General features: G+C 41.0%; 1 protein-coding gene across 1 annotated transcript; it reads left to right on the top strand.

Annotated features, from left to right (window-relative positions):
* Nucleotides 1-7670: 7670 nt before the first annotated feature.
* fsd1 (fibronectin type III and SPRY domain containing 1) lies at nucleotides 7671-17526 on the top strand (the record flags this gene model as incomplete). Its single annotated transcript, XM_080505849.1, has 13 exons — nucleotides 7671-7685; nucleotides 9438-9533; nucleotides 9632-9763; nucleotides 10947-11048; nucleotides 11796-11818; nucleotides 12250-12371; nucleotides 14685-14894; nucleotides 14996-15094; nucleotides 15203-15350; nucleotides 15511-15593; nucleotides 16322-16573; nucleotides 17228-17316; nucleotides 17416-17526. 13 exons carry the CDS (start codon nucleotides 7671-7673, stop codon nucleotides 17524-17526), a joined length of 1482 nt encoding a protein of 493 aa, XP_080361975.1.
* Between the last annotated feature and the right edge of the window lie 506 nt (nucleotides 17527-18032).

Below are 18032 nucleotides of genomic sequence, written 5' to 3'. Positions count from 1 at the left end.
AATTTTCTATGAGGGATAAATAGCCATGAATAGTCAAGTTGAACTTTTCTTTTCTTTTGCTTTAATGAGTCAATCTCGTGTTTAATATTGATTTTATCGTTCGTTAGGTAGTGTGATCATAAGAGGCCACTAAACCGTACAACAGGCTGGCTCACAAAAACAATCAAAATATGTGTTGGTATATTTCTCATTCACTGTTGTTGATTGTTGGTGATGTTTTTATGTGGAAGAGCTAAAATGCAGAAATTTAAAGGCAAATCAATAAATCTAGATGTATCCACTAACACCGAGCTGCCATCTAGTGGCTCTTATTCTCCAACATTACTGGGATAAAACTCCATTGGATTCTGAAGACTGAAAACAAAGGATGAACATGGATACCGGTACATTCAGCAATGGTGTGACTTTTGGTCTTACCTACCCAAAAAAAAACAACAACAAAAAAAAAACTTCTAATCTAATCTATCTAATCAGTGGTGAGAGAAAAAAAAATTTCGTCACTTTTTTACTTGTTTTTATTGGTCATCATGTTTATTGTGCTAAAGTAAATTATTAACTGCTATCGTACGAGGCCATCAAGTGTTCAGCAAAAAGAAGTAGATTCTGACATCAGGAAATTAAACAGAAATGACCATATAATGATTTTTTCCCCCTAAAAAATATATAATAAGCGGAAGTTTGCATATTAGTCAAAGAAACGTTGACAACGTCTTCGTTCATTACCAGCAGGTCTTTAAAAAAAAAATCAGAAAACAAAGAAAAGATAATACATTTATCCATGGAATGCATACAACCAATAGTAGCCTATAATTACTAAATTACCTGAAAACGCAAAAAATATATAATTTTATTTTCGAATGTGCTAAATTACATTAAGAAATATTATCATAAGAGCCCTCCAAGTTTTACAGCAAACACTATATTTCACATACACATTAAACATAATTCATACATTTATACATGATACAGTATAAACTTGACATGTTTTCAATACAAATGAGAAAAAAAATATCAGTTCTGATCAGTTAATGACACAATTAAATATATAATACTTATTTCATAATTTCATATCTCGAATCAAGAGCTGAAAAACTACAAAATAAAAGGGGAAATAAACGTTTGGATGTATCTTCTCTGTGCAGCCGCAAAACGACATCTAGTGGGCAATAATTGCTACATGTTCTGAAAAAAAACAACAACAAAAACCCCACCCTGAGGAAGTGTAGGCGATTTAATGTATAGCTCAAGCAAAATCCCAGAAATATGCATTTTGGCATATGTCTCATTATTATAAACAACTAAACCTCAGAATAAAAGCACAGTGAAAGCTGTGGCACGATGGCACTTGATGTTTTGGCTCATAAGGTCAGAGATGTCCTCGTTATTTGTGACCTCGTTTCTCTGTGTTTGTCTTCCTGGAAGATGTTGGGGTCCGGAGGTTTTGGTACGTCGAGCCTGTTTTCAGGCTGTCCGCAGGCATCCTGGGCCGTGGTGAAGGCTGGCGGTTGTGGGTGTTTGCATAGATTGGCTCCACTGCTGCATTAGAAATAAAAATAAAGCAGGTTGAGTGCCAGCTTGGTTGCACCTCAGCAGTTACTTCATCCACCGTCATAGCGGGGACTTTTTGCTCCAATGTATTTCGGGAAATTTGCTTACAAGGCTTGTGTTGCTGCATTAATTGACAACCACTGTTAGAAAATGGAATTAATTTTAGTATATTGTTGAACATACACAATGCATTGTGGAGGGACAACAAAGACTTCCAATACACCAGTTATCAGCAGAGTAAGAGCAGTGACACACAAGTGAGGAAGCCTCTTTCCAATTGTAAGTCTATCGGGAACTGAATATATTATAAGTCACAACTAAAGAGTGGTTTTGTGACATTTACCAATTGTTTTCCTCATTTAATTGATTACAAAGTTGACAAAATATGCCACTTTCACACCTGTTAAAACTGTGTCCTGAGAGATTGACAGTGTTTGATCACAAACACACTCAGATCAATCATCTTGGAACCTTATCAGTTTCTCAAGAAAGCCTTCAAATCCATCACAGATTGACAATCTGATAAAGGAACATCAAAGGGACTGAATCACCCCATCAGCTCTTACCAAGAAACACTCAATGCAAACACTCTCCTCAATATCAAAAAACATCTGAGCATGAATTTTACATTCACTTGGAACCAACTCGCCAGTGACTGAAACACACACACACACACACACACACACACACACACACACACACACACACACACACACACACACACACCACGACAGTCATTTTGTACATCGTGGTAGCTTGAGCCCTACTTTTGCTTCTGCTTCATCTGCTGTGGCCAAAACCACGGCACATCGCTCACACACATTTCGTCTTTCTGTTCCGGCAGCCTGTTGGCCCCTCCAAGGTGTCTGATGCAAAGTGTATCGACATGAAGGTCTGTTTTTTTCGCTCAAGTTTGGAAGACATGGTAGTGATGAATTAAACAACATGGTTCAACAGAATCAGAACGACTGATCTTTGATAGGAACAGTTTCAGAGTCCGTTTTTGACCAATGCCTCAGTAGTTTACTTAGATTTCCACCATTGGGAATATTTATTGCATCTGCAATGATGCAGAGCATATAATTCATACAATAATAAGTTTATTTCTATCTTAAATCACTTGTATATATCACTTGTATTTTTGCTTGGTTTAATGTATAGGTTGGTATTTCTATTGCTTAGTGTTTGGATGCCACTGTTAAATTATTAGTTTTTATTGTTTTTGTTTTAATTATTTATGTGGCGTTCAGTGTGGGCAGCAAAGTGAGAATTTCATTGTCAAGACGTTTGCTCAATGTAACATGAGATCAGTAACATGGATGATTTTTGCAAAAATGTTTTTAATCTATTTATAAATTTACCAATTGATTTTCCAAGTGTCTCTTTGTGTATATTTTGCAGCTGTGCGTGGTCGTAATTGCCTCTTCAGAATAAATAAAGCCTTTGTAATCTTCAAATACTACTAAAACAAAGATGTATTTATCTTAAATTGTATGAACACTTCACTGAAGTCACGTTGTGAATTAGCCTGGTATTTGAGCCAGTGTATTTCCCTGGTGTTCACAGTGATTGTTTGGCATGACAGGCTGGAGCTACACAATTGTTGCCCGCGCCTTTTCCTCTCTACTCTAGAAATATCTCAACATCTAAAGTATTATTACAAATCAAATGCTCATGACGCTGTCAGGTGGGACAGCTCACGGATTTATGGGTTTCTCTGTGCTAATTGTGAATTTTTCTTCAATCTTGTATTTCTGTTATCACGTGGTTCAGCCTCCTGGCAGCTGATTTATTCTCCTCATTGTCGTGTGACGTGTGTTGAATGATTTGTTAATGAGGTCAAGGTTCCCTAACAAAGTTTCAGGCATACACTTATTCTTCACCTTGACATTACACTAAAACCAACTTGTGCCTCTAACCCTATAAAATGTGATTCTAATCACTTCAGCTTCCAATCGCATCCCAGAGTTGACCTGTACTCCACGTCCACTTTCACTGCACAGAAAACATTCAGCTATAGGTTTGTTCTGGAACCACATTAGACTTTGTCTGAAGTTAAACCACAAAAGCCGTCGCTCACTCACTTTGCATCCAGTGGACATGAGTTAGCCACTCTCCTGGAAGGTTGTGCTGCACTTTATGACAAGAAACAGGCACTGAAACAGCCTTTGCTCTCCTAATATCTCCTTTCAAATGCAAATGGAAGTGAATCCTATCAAATGAACAATTGCCATCACAATCAAGGGTTTGTAAAGCTTTGTGTCAAACCCCCACCTTAGTTTAACTACTTTCAGCACAGTTCTGTAGTTTCCCTTGCTTTAACATGACACAGTATTCATTCTTCAAAAAAAACCTTTACAGTTGTGTCATTAGGTCTTGATGACTAACTCTTGAAATGAGAAAAGAAGGAAGTTACCTCTTTTTCTGGAGCATTTTCTTCTCTTTAATAGACACATGACCAGAAGGGTGAGCAGAATGAAGGACGACACCCCCACAATGATCCATATCCACCAGGGCACACTCCAGCCTGAGTCAGGAGGAGCTGTAAGAGGAAAATGGTGTCTGATAAAGTGAGCATTACAAGAGGCCACTTTGCACTGCATAATTCTCAGAACATGCAGATATCTATTAGGAAGACTGTGTACAAACAGTTTCCTCGGGGCTCCTGCACACAAGCGCGCATGAAATGAATACCGTGGTTCATTATGTACTGTATTTTATGCATCTATTTCAAGATGGCTAGTTTTGATTCGGTCCGCTGAGGAGTTGAGACTCTACAAGCAACATGAGAACACTTTGGAATGGTTCTGACTTTCCCCCCAAAGGTCTCTCGTCTTCTGTTGGTATCCAGATTACATCGAAACAAAGCAAACGAAATTGGAAATCCAATGCAGTTACGACTTTTTCTGCATCACCGTGCACACACACTCACACACTCACACATTCAAACACACCTTGTCGGCTTGTTACTAGTGATGGATATGTTGTACTTTCCCTTACGTTCTTTGCTGTTGTGGAGGAAAACAAAATTATGTGAAAACAAGTCATTTAGGCAAAGAAACTCCCGTACCTCACAGTACAACTTTACAATTAATTATTGATTGATCTCATCAGAAATGGTTTATAACACTCTGTTTTAGTAGTTTGTGTCGTATCATTGTGTCTCTACCTTTGCTTGCATCAGAATAAAATATGTTACCAACCATTTTAATGTTGCTCATCTTTTCTAAACAAAGGAGCGAAAAGTAAAACGTTATCAGCTTTGTTAGTTGCAGTCAATACTTACATACAATGATTTCTGTTTGATGGCTCTGCTTTTCTATTAAGGTCGGAATATCTATTGTGATGTGACAAGAGTACCATCCGCTGTGTGATTCGTTTACATTCGTCAAATTGCATGTTCTCTCCTTGTCCGGGCATTCCTTCAGATCCTGGCCAAGTATCTTGTTGGAGTCATTTATCATCCGAGACTTTTTGAAATGCCATTTTATAAAAAATTTATCTGATTTTGTTTCGTTCAAGCAGCAGAACAAAGTCAGAGTGGATCCATAGGAAACTTTCAATGAGTTGTTCTGTTGTTGACCCAGAAATACTTCAGTGTGATTTTGCCGCCTCACACTTGCTGGAGTCACTGTTCCTAGATTGTAATAAAAAGCACAAATTAGTGAATCTGAGCATTCAGTTCATTAGTCACAAAAAAAACCCCATCCACATATCTGTGTAAATCTCCTGCAACTCAGCTTTGAGTTAAGTTAAATTTGTTCATTCCTCTGTTCTTTTGGATTTTCTAGCTTATATTTCTGTATAGCTGTTGTCAATGCATCATCTGTTAAATATCAAGTCAGAAGTCTTACCTGTCAGGAACATCAGAGTCAACATTTTCAGCCACATTTCTATTTTATAAAATAAGCGGTGGTCTTCTTCTGAGTCTCATCCTGTCTCTGCTGCCTCCTCGTCTGCACATCAGACATAGGTCACATGCAAAAGGCTGCGCGTGGGTGGGTTTGGTGGGAGGAAGGAGTGCTTCTCTGTTACTACACAGTGAGAAACTGTGGCTTCCTCCGAGGCAACAACCTGTAGTGGATGCATAAGCATCAACTGAAAATGGAAAACAATGTAGGGGTCCCCAGAAAAGTCAAGAAAAAGGAGAGGTTGTTGATCAAAAGCAAACTCAGTTGTGTTTCACAAACCTTTACACAAATCATAAAAAAAAGTGGCCTGCTGCCGCTATCGCTGTTAGTCCTTCTGAAACTCTGATGCTAAATATACATATCCTGGAGACATAGATTTTTCAGTCAAATAAAAGTGTAAATGCCGACTTAATGCAGGTGATGAAATAAAAGGCAAGGCTGGTGATAAAGGAAACCCCTGTGGGTTTGGGTGAAGGGTGCTAAAATGTATTTCAGTTCATCCTCACACTTTTACCAGAAGAGGAACGTTCAACTTCCTGCGACAAACACAACTAAGACTTATGAACTCTCTAAATCAGTCGCCAACCACAATTCACTGAAAAGCTCCAGGAGAGACAGCACAGCTGATAAATCAACTACTTTGACTTTACATATTGTCTTTGATTCAACCCAAGTGATGGACAGAAAATTTACAAAAAGACACAACTGAATCGATGACATCTCATCTCAGTTATTTTAAATCTGAAATCCATGTTGCATTGATTTCGTCTTAAACAGAAATGTGTCTTTGAGTCTAGAAAAGTGGCATAACAAGTGTATATGTATTTTCTATGACAGCTAAAAAAAACAAAAGACCACAAGAAGAAACATCTGAAGCTCTCAGGCGCTTTTGCACAGACTGAAAGTAGGCCTCGTCTTAAAGGACAGACCGATGCACTTAAAAGCATTCGTGTGGTGACAGAGTGCAAACTGAGGAAAGTCATTGCTGAAGTAGACATTGAAAATGTTCCACCATGTTAATGTTGTTTCTCCTCATAAATGCTATCAAGCAATCTGAACCAGATTGCCAGAACATGTAGATTCAAAATATCCTTGTATTGAAATTGCTAATAATTAATTCTTTATTAAGTAAGAGTATTAAGATCATAAACATGTTGGCTCAGAGTGACCTAAAAAAAATGTATCCTTGCATTTGTTAGCTCGAGACTAGAATATTTAATTATCTATTGCCAGGGTGTATAAATAACCTTTTAAAAAGTTGATTGAACATGCTGCAATGAGAGTGCTGACAGGAATGAGCAGAATAGAGTTAAATTCTTCTATATTAGATTTTCTCTACAGGTTTCCTGTAAACTTTAGAAGTAAAATTTAAATGTCATCTCTGAACACACAAAGTCCGTAAGAACTATGCTTCATCATATTTTGAAGGACTATAGTCCCATGTTTTCCATCAGAACTGTTTGTTCCCTGCATCAGTTAGTTCAAAGTATTGCTTACTTAGGGATTATAGAGTTTATAGCAGTAGAAGTGGGGGCAGAATTATAACAGCAAGCAGGCAATTAATATGTGGAACCGGCTCCCAGTTTCAGTGAGAGAAACTCCACTGTCTCAACTATTTTGATAAGACTTAAAATCTTCCCAATTGGTAAAAGCTTATTAGTTACTGCTTGCTCAGGCCACCCTAGGCAACTTTCCTCGTCAATCTGCCATAGATTTAAACTCCTGGGAGACCTTTGTGATTGGGCTTTGCTATCTGCTTTTTCATGTGCCCCTCTCTTGTAGTCTGGTTTCTCTCTTCTATTAGTCTGAGCTCTCTCTGCTGTGCTCTGTTGTTCTGAAGAAGAAGAAGAAGAAGAAGAAGAAGAAGAAGAAGAAGAAGAAGAAGAAGAAGAAGGAGGAGGGAATTTAAGAAGTAAGAACATGCTTTATTGTCGCAGAGCTATCTTTTCTCCGACTGCTTTGAATGCACCATGAGCTGCCTTACACTACACGGACTTCATTTCCCAGAATCCTCCTCGGGCGCCTGCGCTCTCCGCTCTCCGGCCCAGAGGCGTTGGTGGTTGGTGTCCGTCCGAAGATGCGTTGCACCCCGGCAGCATCAGCACCAGCTCTGCCCTACTAGTAAACTTTCCAGAGAGCACCCGGGGGGACGGAGGAGACGCGGCGGTTGGTTCACGGCTGTAGCGTCGCAGGCGCGTCGGTTGCGGGACGATGGAAGACCAGAAGGTATGAGCCGGAGCCGGGGAACAGGTGTTTCTGATGGGGGAAGCCGTTTCAGGGCGTAGCGTACAAAGGAAGGAGGGGGGGTGCACGGCTGTGTAATCAGGGAGTTTGTGCATGCGGTTGGTGCTTGTGTCCATCTCGGTCGTGGTGTTGCAATTATTAAGTTTCTGTCCAGTTGGACGTGGGGGTTTTTGTCGACGGCTCCGCTTCATGGACGGCGGTCATGTGTAACAGTCACGGACGGCGGGCCCTGGCGCAGCTCTCCTCTCGCATCAACAAACATTACACAGCCTCTCGGTATGAATGGGGCTTTTTCATTGTGGGTCCTCATGAGAGCAGTGTGGAGCGACGGGGACCCACCCGAGGTCTGGCCGGGGACAATAGTGTGTGTCCAGTCCGTTTGAAGCCGGCTGCTTAATGAATGCGGTGCTGCATTATTAAATTACTACATGCGCATCCTTCCGCCCGTGAAGTGTCCTCCGTGTTCCTCTCAGATCTGTGACACATCTGAGGCTTGAAGGTTCCCACTTCACAGGGCTTCTTTTAATTCATATTGTGTTTAGGGAGAGAAAATTAATCACACTTGAGCAAGCAGAGGAAACTGTGGGGAAAAAACAGCAACGCATAGGGAGTTGCCTCTGCTGTAATTAATTTGAATTTATATAGCATTTCTAACACTTCCATCAGACATGATCATATTGGCTACATCATCATTTTACCAAATGAGACATGCTGAATCATGGCCAGCAGCGAATACATGATTTAATAGGCATTCTAAACATTGAGGTTTGTTTTGTCAGTGTAGGATTTCTTCAATTTGTGTAAAATGTGACAATTTATAACTGTTCTGCTTTAGACTTATTGATAAATATCCTGCCGGGTTTGGTCCTTACTTCCAACATGTCTTTAACCTCCATTACAGTTTGGACAAAAAGTCACAACAGTTTCCTATGACTAGTACTTGACTAGTCAACTAGCTGGGTAAATTAATTAGCAAGATTTTTCTATGATTTAAGGTCAAGTAATTATCAGAAAAAACCTGTCTAATAACTATTTGGGTTATGTGTGTTTGTTAAATTAAGTCTTCAAGATTCTCTCTGTGAGGCAAGAATGCTGGTGTCATTCGTATTATCTCGTGTTCAAAATGAAGAATTGGTTAAGAATTCATGTATTGTGTCATGCATAGGTTGCCTGACATTAAACATGATTGTTACTTCTGATTGGCTCATGCATGTTGAACGTATATCCTCCAAACTTGCAGGTAAAACAAACGAATATGCTACATTTGCTATGAAACAATGGGAATGATAACTTCCGTATTCACAGTCGACATATATTTCACTGCTTTTGGATTGGTAATTGCTCCAATTTCAGGCTTGCAATGGCCAACAAATAAAAAGCTGTTAGTAGCTCTGTCGGTCCTCCATCGTAATGACTTGAACTGCTCGCTGAGAGGCATCAGGCTGGGGCAGCTGCTGTCCAGGACGGGAGGGATCGGTTGAGATGTTTTTGCGGCCTTGCTCAGGCAACAGGAGCTGGCAGTGTTCTCTGAGACGGGCCAACGGATGACCTTCACTGCAGTTCTGGTAACCCTCTGCAGTATTCCGCCTGTGGATTTGTCATGTGAAGACGGGACAGAGAACCCTATTAATGAGGTTGATGTCTGGGGAACTAAACACAATGGTTTTTTTAGTCTAGGGGGTCGAGGAGGGAAGGAATATCTTTGTGTCATACGTGTCGTTTTTCTTCCGTCAGGAGTCCCTACGTAAAATCACCCACACACTGGCCACCAAAAATGAGGAGATCTCAAACTTCATCTGCACCCTCAAACAGAGCCTGGAGAACTTGGAGGTATAAATTCACACGGCGAGCTTGAGTTTGATCCAGACTTCACAGATTTTGTCTTTTTTTTTTTTTTTTTTTTTAACTTTGTGTGTTTTTGACTCCAGGCAAACTCGAACCGAGTGCAGGAGGACATGGAGTCTGAGTTCAGCTCGCTGCACTCCATCCTGGATGAGATGAAGGACAACATGGTGACGCGTATCAAACAGGAGCGAGCCAGCCGCACATATGAGCTGCAGGTAAAGGCTTCTGCCGTGTCTGGATCACTGCAAAAAAATTTTTTATAGTACAATCCCCAGCTCTAAAAGTTTGGATGGTATATCAAACTCAAGTACAAACTTTCAAATTTCATGACTGTATTTTAAACACAATGGAAAGAAAAAACTATCAGATGTTGAAAGTGAAAATGTTTCATCAAAATGATCAGCTCATTTTGCGTTTTATGGCAGCAACACATTGTGGTCTTATTTACAGTTTACATAGGATCAACCTTTGTGAAAATGGAAAAAAATGTGGTGTCATTGTAGCTCCTAGTTAAAATCACCAGAGTTATTAAGGCTTATCATGTACTCAGCAGTGGACAACTTCGAAGATTAACAAGTCAGATGTTGTCATGTTGAAGAATATCAAGTAAATAGGAATAGCTCTACAGAATCAGTGTGACTCTACATTTATACGCTTTTATTTACACAGGCTTTAAGAGGCAAGTGTGATTTTCTTTTCTATGTATTTTCACATTAAAATGAGTGATATAGCTTTTTTTTTTTTTTCAAGAAAGCTAAAAGGTAAAATATTAGAATTTGGTTTTATGTGAGTAACTTGTCATTTTATTGCTGCATTTCTGGACGTTGTGGAAAAATGATTGTTAAATAGAAGTGGTTAAAACCACTGACTTGCAAAGGATAAATACAGGATAAGAAACTAAAATATGATTAATTTACAAGCTTTTACCACACAAAATAAGGTAACCATCATTAAGTCAATTAGTGTTTTTGAATGTGCAATGCCATAGAATACTGTCTTTAAGGCATAACATAAATCTCTGAAAGTTGGTATGGTATTTAATCGGTTTATTCAATGACTTCATCTCCTTTATATTTTTCTGTTCCAATTTCCTGCTTTGTGTCGTTAAACATCTCATCATAAGTAACCCCCCCCCCCCCCTTTTTTTTTTTTTACTTCATTTTTTTTAGCATTGGTTCACACCGAGGTACACTTGCATAACATGTTCTGCTGTGGAATTAATCTCAGGTCAACAGCCGTGCCGCACTCAGCCTCAGGACCCGACCATGACTCTCAAATGATGCCGCTCACTCCACAGCGTTCCGCGGGGAACACAACGGCGCCATTATGCTCGGGGTGAACGTGTGAGAGTTTGCAGCTGCCTTCAGTTTCACTGGTGTGTTGGTGTTTCTCTCCCAGAGTCAGCTGAGCTCCTGCTCCAAAGCCCTGGAGAGCTCCGAGGAGCTGCTGGAGCTGGCCAACCACACCCTCTGCTCCTCCGAGACGGACAGCTTCACCCAGGTATCTGAAGGAGCTCCCAGCTTTGCTGCACTGCTGCCACACTGTTCCTCCTGCTCACTGTTAACAGCTGTTGGGGACTAATGGTGAATTTCTCTGTGCATATACAGTGCTGCGCTAAAGTTTTAGGCTGGTGTGTAGGGTTTGGGTTAGGGTGAGTGTTTTTTTTTATTTTTTAAATGATGCATTATTGGATTATTTTCTACACCTAATGGAAATTGAATCATCATTAGAGAAATTGGTATTTGGTGCTACCGCCATTTTACTTCCTGCTACAAAGCAAGATCGATTCAGCATCTTTAAAGACAGGCACAGGCAGGTTCTTTTAAAACTCCTCTGAGAAATAAGCGCAGATCATCTCTGGATGTATTCTGGTTCAGATTATGTGGACAGATTTAATTGTGTTCAAATCAGAGCTCTGTGGGGAGCCGCACCATCATTTCCGGTTCCAAACACTGACTGTAAATTTGAGGCTGTTATTTCCTGCCAATCAATTGCCTTCCTGCTGGTATTTCGTGACGGACAGGAGCAGTGAGTTCCACCTGCCTGAAACTTTACCACAGCAATGATTCTGGGTTAATCTCTCCTCCTTGTGGTGTCGTACTAGCACTTGTTTGATCACAACCATCAGCGACATTTTTGTGTGTACAATGACAACATGATGAGCTTGAACTCAGATTTTTCTTCGCTCCGTATCTCCTCTCTCTCTCTCTCTCCTTGTTGCTGTCGCTCTCTGCTTCTCCTCTCCAGGCGGCCAAAGACATTAAGGATAGGTATAGTACTCAGCCATCCATTGCTTTCCCCTTTGCCATAGCGTCCTGTAACCAGAGAGCCATCTCGTACTGTAGCATGCATGCGTTCACACATGTAGCCTCCACACCCATTTTTTTTTATAGATGATAAGCACTGTGGAAACCTCTACTCTGTGCTGTTTGTGAGTCTGTGCCATCCTGTGTGAGCCCCTCCTGTTGACGAATGCTGCTCCCTCCCCGGCTCTGGATTTTAATTGTTGATCAGGGCGATGAGACCAGCGGCAGCTACAGAAAAGTCGTCGGTAGCTTGTTCCCTTAGTGAGACGTACTGCAATCATCCGTGTGCTTCTTTCCCGCCCTCCTTCTCTGTTTCACTTGAATAATAGACCACATTTGTTACGAGCCCATGTGTTTGTGTGCTTCTTTTCTCTTTTGTGTCTCTTTGTCCGCAGCGTGACTATGGCGCCGGCCTTTCGCCTCTCCCTGAAGGCTAACGCCAGCGACAACATGAGTCACTTGATGGTGGATTTCAGTCAGGAGAGGGAGATGTTGCAGGCTCTCAAGTTTCTGCCAGGTCTGCTCCATTTTCTTACAAAGACACTCGGCAAACAAGTGCTCACCCGTATTCTGTTACACCGGTGCAGCTCATTTTGGATCGGTCGCTTCAGTCACATATATCTAATTCAACATGTCTGAAAATTTGTAGGAAAAAGTAAAACTTATTTCATCCTACCACTTTCCCCGATAATCACATTACATAAATATCCTAACAATTACTCATAATAATATAATTGTTTTACATAATTTCACTGCTAATAATCAACATGTTCATCATATTTTCTGATGAAATCAAATCATGTCTTTGGGAATGACTGTTGTCTTGGAATTTCAATAGCTATTTTAAGAGGGTTTCAAAATTACAGCAGACCTGCAGATACAATGTCATGACAAGGTTTGGTCCTCAGCAAAAAATTTATTAAACATATCCTACAAGTCATATGTTTACCTTTGTTTACTGTGATCTGAAGGCGGTGACTCAGGTTAAGTCTTGACCTGGAATGTAGGATACTCGTATTTGAGTCTCGGTTGCAATAGGAAGGACATTTGGCATAAAAACTGGCCTGGACTGCAGTGCAAGTTGTAATGACTTCCTCTATGAAAACAGAGTGGCTGAATAGACTGTATTTTAGAATACTGTCCTAAAGTGGTAAACGATAAGCCATTCAAGTGATTTATAGTTGTCATTTATGGAAACTTTGGGGGAAAAAATACAAAAATAAACAGCATTGTGATTAGAGTGGATTGGGTTAGTTGTATTTTAGTTTAACTATTTGAATCGTTTTGCAGGTCTAGCCCAAAGAGATGTGAGGCAAAGCTGCATATTTTGGTATCAGATTGTCCTCGCGAGTGGTGCAACAAAAAACGCACCAAAAAAAGTGGGTTGAATTCAAGGCTTATGTCTATAGATTAATGAAGGTTGAAAAACATCCGTTAACCTCAAGATATATATGGTCAGAGGTCTCTCACGCACAACAGGAACCGTTTTGCGCCATTCGGCTGTTACTCAGACTTTCCTGAGAAACTCTGTGAGTTTTAAGTGAGCTCAACTTTCCAGGAGTTGTCTTTACAAATGTAAAAGTTTTGTATTTTGAATATGTGATCTTTTTAACATGCAGAGTTACAACTTAAATCTGATAATGTGTCAGTTTTGCAAAAACTAGTTAAGGGAAGTGATGCACACACTTGTAATGAGTTTTGACTTTAATAACTAACAATTTAATCCCAGTTCAAAAAGGAATGAACACTGAGTGAAGATTTTTTTTTTTACCATATAAAAACCTTTTCACAGTCATAAAATCAATCTGCCACTGAGTACTTCACATTTGATGGTAAAAAAAATTGCATTTTTACTCAATTAAAAAGAGAAATACAATGGAATAGTTTGTCAATCAATGTTCACGTTCATACCTACTGAAAAAAAAACATGCATGTGGAAAAGATTCACCGATATGTAGGATTTTCCTCCTGAAATAAAAAAACCAACACGTAGACACACAAAGTAGGATTCTTTCTACACCATTTAGGTTGAATTCAATCCCATGAGACCTGAATCTCTGTGTCAAACGAGCTTCAGTCGCCTTGAATTGTTCCACTTCCTGCTATTTACTGTACATATTAATGACTCAGATGCAAGGTGAAAGGGGCCACACATGGCAGGGAAACCACAGATACTTCTTACTTACTTCTTTTCGTCGTGTGTGTGGTTTTACAGCCTCCGCTTTTGGTGGAGAGCTCAGCCTCCTCTCACACTCCTTTCCTGAGCTAAATAGTTCACACGAAGCCACCGCGTGCCATCTGTTCAACACTGAACATCCAGCGGCGGCTAAATTAATGTGATTTGATACAAATAGTGATGTTTGTTGTCTCGTGTACAATAAGCAGTGAGTCAGTCCACTTTATATTCAAGTTAGTATTTGGATTCATTATAGAGCTCAGGTTTTTTGTTTGTTTTTTTTCTGGGGGAGTTTGCCCCCTAGTGGCGGACATCTATGAATACAACTTTAACATTTATCAGACAGTTCATCCATCTTCTAGACAGCTTTAATCTAATGATGGTTACTGACTACGGGTAACAAAATACATCACATGGTTTAAAGTCTGAGTAAAATAACATACTGAAAACTACAAATACCTAAAACAACTAAATTTTTTATCACTTCCAAGCTTGTAAATTGTTTGTAGTAATGGTAAGCAAGAGTTTAAGTAAAATTCTCCAGTTTCTTTACTGGCTGATTCAATCACATGTTTCTGTGGTAAAAAGAGACTGTAACAGTCCAGAAAGTGGATTATCGTTGATATCTGTAATGAGTGCTCTTTGTCGTTCCAGTTCCTGCCACTCCAGAGATCCAGGTGTCGGAGTGCCAGGTATGCGACAACACGGTGGCCATAGTTTGGACCTTATCCGAGCCCGACAGCAAGATAGACCACTACATACTTGAACATCGACGCACCAACCACGAGGGTCCGCCACGCATCAGGGAGGACTACCCCTGGATGGTGGTGGAGGGGATCAAGGAGATGGAGCACACACTCACTGGTGGGAAGGGAAACTGTCAACAGATGTCTGGATTTTGTGATAGAAGTCTTATCAAAGAGAGATCACGTTCTCTCGCTCTCTCTTTTTTTTTAAATTCTCAGGTCTGCGCTTTGACACCCGGTACATGACGTTCAGAGTGAAGGCATGCAACAAGGCTGTGGCCGGGGACTTTTCTGACCCAGTTACACTTGAAACGCACGGTAAGAAGCTCAAACACTGGATTTTTTTTTCTCCTTCATTGAAATGCAAATATTGTTTTTTGTGTCAGTTCTGACTGGATTGATTTAAAAAAAAAAACAAAATTTCAGCTTTCACCTTCAAGCTGGACTCTGGCTCAGCCCACCAAAACCTGAAGATAGAGGACCTGAGTGTGGAGTGGGACAGCAGTGGAGGAAAGATACAGGACATCCGCAAGGATAAGAACCGAACCAACTCCCCAATGCACTCCCCAGCCAGGTTTGCACAAATGTACATTGTGTTAAATTCTTTTCCCCGTTAGCTGGAGTCTTAAGAAAACCTCCTTAATGCTTTTGGTCTCACTCTGACTATAATTTTTGATTGATTTCAATAATCTGGATTCTCTTGTCTCTCTGCCCCCCCCCCCCCGTGTCATCAGGTCGGCGCTCATGTCTCCAAAGAGAGCGCCAACAGCCCGGCCTGGCAGAGACAGGTTCACAGCAGAGTCCTACACAGTGCTGGGTAAGAACACACAAATGAAATAAGACAAAAAAAACAAAACGATATACTTTTAAAACTAGATGACATTATGTGACCAGGGAGTCTCAGTAATCTTGTTTTATTGTCATTTAAACCAACACTGGCCCACATGTTTGACACCACTGACGCCTCAAAGCAAAATAATCTCGGTAGAAGTTTCACCCTTCAGCCAAGTGGCTTCATCTGTTCATGCTTGGATATCTTTAGGTGTGTCATCCAAATAAATACTGCTTGTGACCGATGGTTTCTGTGTTCTTGGGCCAGAGGGCCCAGAATTCATTTCTTGAACAGAGATAAAAACAAAAAACAAACCACATATTCCAAAATGAGGGAGAGATTGTGATGTAAACCTCATCATCTGTTCACACAGATTACTGCTTTCTCAAACCGTCTGTCTTCTCTGTCCAAACTGTGGACGTCGCTGACGTCAAACGAATGTGACCGTTCCTCGATGTGTGGGCTTGAAGACTTCGCCCCGTCTCTGTCGGTCCATCTACTTGTTCAGTGTTTAGTTTCTCCTAAATAAAGGTTATGTTACTGTTGGCTTAGACTTGTGACAGTGTGTGACACCTTCTGTCTGAGTGTGTTTGTTGTATGTATGGGTTTACTGAACACCTCACCACTGGTCGCACAACTTTCACCCAACTGAGAATCCAGTTACCAGAAACCAGCAGAACTTGTAAACTTGTCCTGAAATGTCTCGTGTTCAGCCGACACCGTGATCGACGCCGGTCAGCAGTACTGGGAGGTGCGCTTCGACAAGGAGAGCAAGGCCTTCGCCGTCGGCATCGCGCTGCGGAGCCTCGGCCGATTCGACCAGCTGGGTAAAAGCAGCGCCTCCTGGTGCATCCACCTGAACAACTGGCTGCAGCAGAGCCTCACGGCCAAGCACAACAACAAGGCTCGTACCCTCGACTGTCCCATCCCAAGCAGTGTAGGCGTCTATGTCAACTATGACGAAGGTAAGCTGATCAGCCCTGGATTCTGGATAATCACCGTTTGTTTCCTGAAGTTGTTTGCTTTGCTGCTGAATAAAGTTAAAAGTCAGCGAAAGCCTCAATAAGCTGCAGTGATTAACGTTTGTCTTCTTTCCTCTGTGCTCTGTGGTTATCTTTGTTTGGAAACTAGGAAATGCCTTTAAATTCAATCTGAGCTGATAATTTCTGATTGGTTGGTGTTTAGAAATTTTTGTGTAAATGGAGACTTTTTTTTCAGTATAAAACTGCACAGATCACTAGGTCAAAGGTTGAAGGCAGATCTCTGGAGATATGAAACGCAGTGTCGTTTCCAAAGTCTTTACTACAGCATATTTGATATATATTGTTATATGGTTGACAGTTTGATTTTGCTTGAATGTGTCAGACAATTAATATCATATAATAATAGATGGTCACAAAGGACAAAAAACAAACACTCAACTTAATTAACAAAATAAAATAAAATAAGTAGCCTTAGTGTTTAAATGGAGCACCGTTTCATTTTTTTTCCATTTAAAAAAAACTAAATAAACAGGTTTTACAGTTGTGTAAGATGCATTGCCGTAAAGCATTGTGTCAAGAAAGAATTTTCCATGCACAATTTCCCTCACATTTGTTTTTTTTCTTTTTCCTCTCCAGGTACATTGTCTTTTTACAATGCCAAAACCAAGCAGCTGATGCACAGTTTCAAAACAAAGTTCCAACAACCTGTTATTCCGGCTTTTATGGTGAGAAAAGCCCGTTTCCAAGAACATTTGTCATCTCAGATAATCTCCACTCTTCTGTGTCGTTGGAGTTTTTAATCTGTCCTGCGCTGCCTCCTGCAGGTGTGGAACGGCAGTTTCTCCATCGTCACAGGCCTGCAGGTGCCCAGCGTGGTGCAAAGCGGCCAGAGGAAGAACAGCGGCACCAGCAGCTCCAACGCCAGCCTCACATAAACCGACCCGCCGCTACAAGCGGGAACAACCTCCCAGCTGTGGTATTCCCCCCCCCCCGTGTTAAAGAAGCGTGACATCACCGGAGTACGATGGATTTACCTGTTCCACAAGTGGCGTCTCTTGTTTAAAAAGGGCATCGGGGAATAAGTGACTCCTCTACTCTGTGACAGAACTCTTCAAGTGTGTGACTCCTGGCTGTTGCGCTTGCTCGGGACACGTTAAGCATAGTGTTTCTAGTTTCCCTCTCTCTGCACACCCATTCAGCACGATCCCACTGCTGCTAGAGCAACGACTTAGCGCTGGCCGCTGTCCTCCCCTCATCACCATCACCATCACCTTCACGGTCATGCCGCCAGCGGCAGGTTCAGGGTCCACATCTGTCCCGTCCTGCTCTTCTCCCTGTGCCTTCCTGCTTCTGTTCCAAACTGACAGGCCAAATCGAGTCGTCTTTATCAAGACACTAATAGTTCAGTGCAAGAATATAGCTCCCTGTTTCTATTTACACT

Source organism: Blennius ocellaris (genome assembly GCF_963422515.1).
Source record: "Blennius ocellaris genome assembly, chromosome: 12".
Taxonomy (NCBI): Eukaryota; Metazoa; Chordata; class Actinopteri; order Blenniiformes; family Blenniidae; genus Blennius; species Blennius ocellaris.
This window is presented reverse-complemented; position numbering and strand designations above follow the sequence as displayed.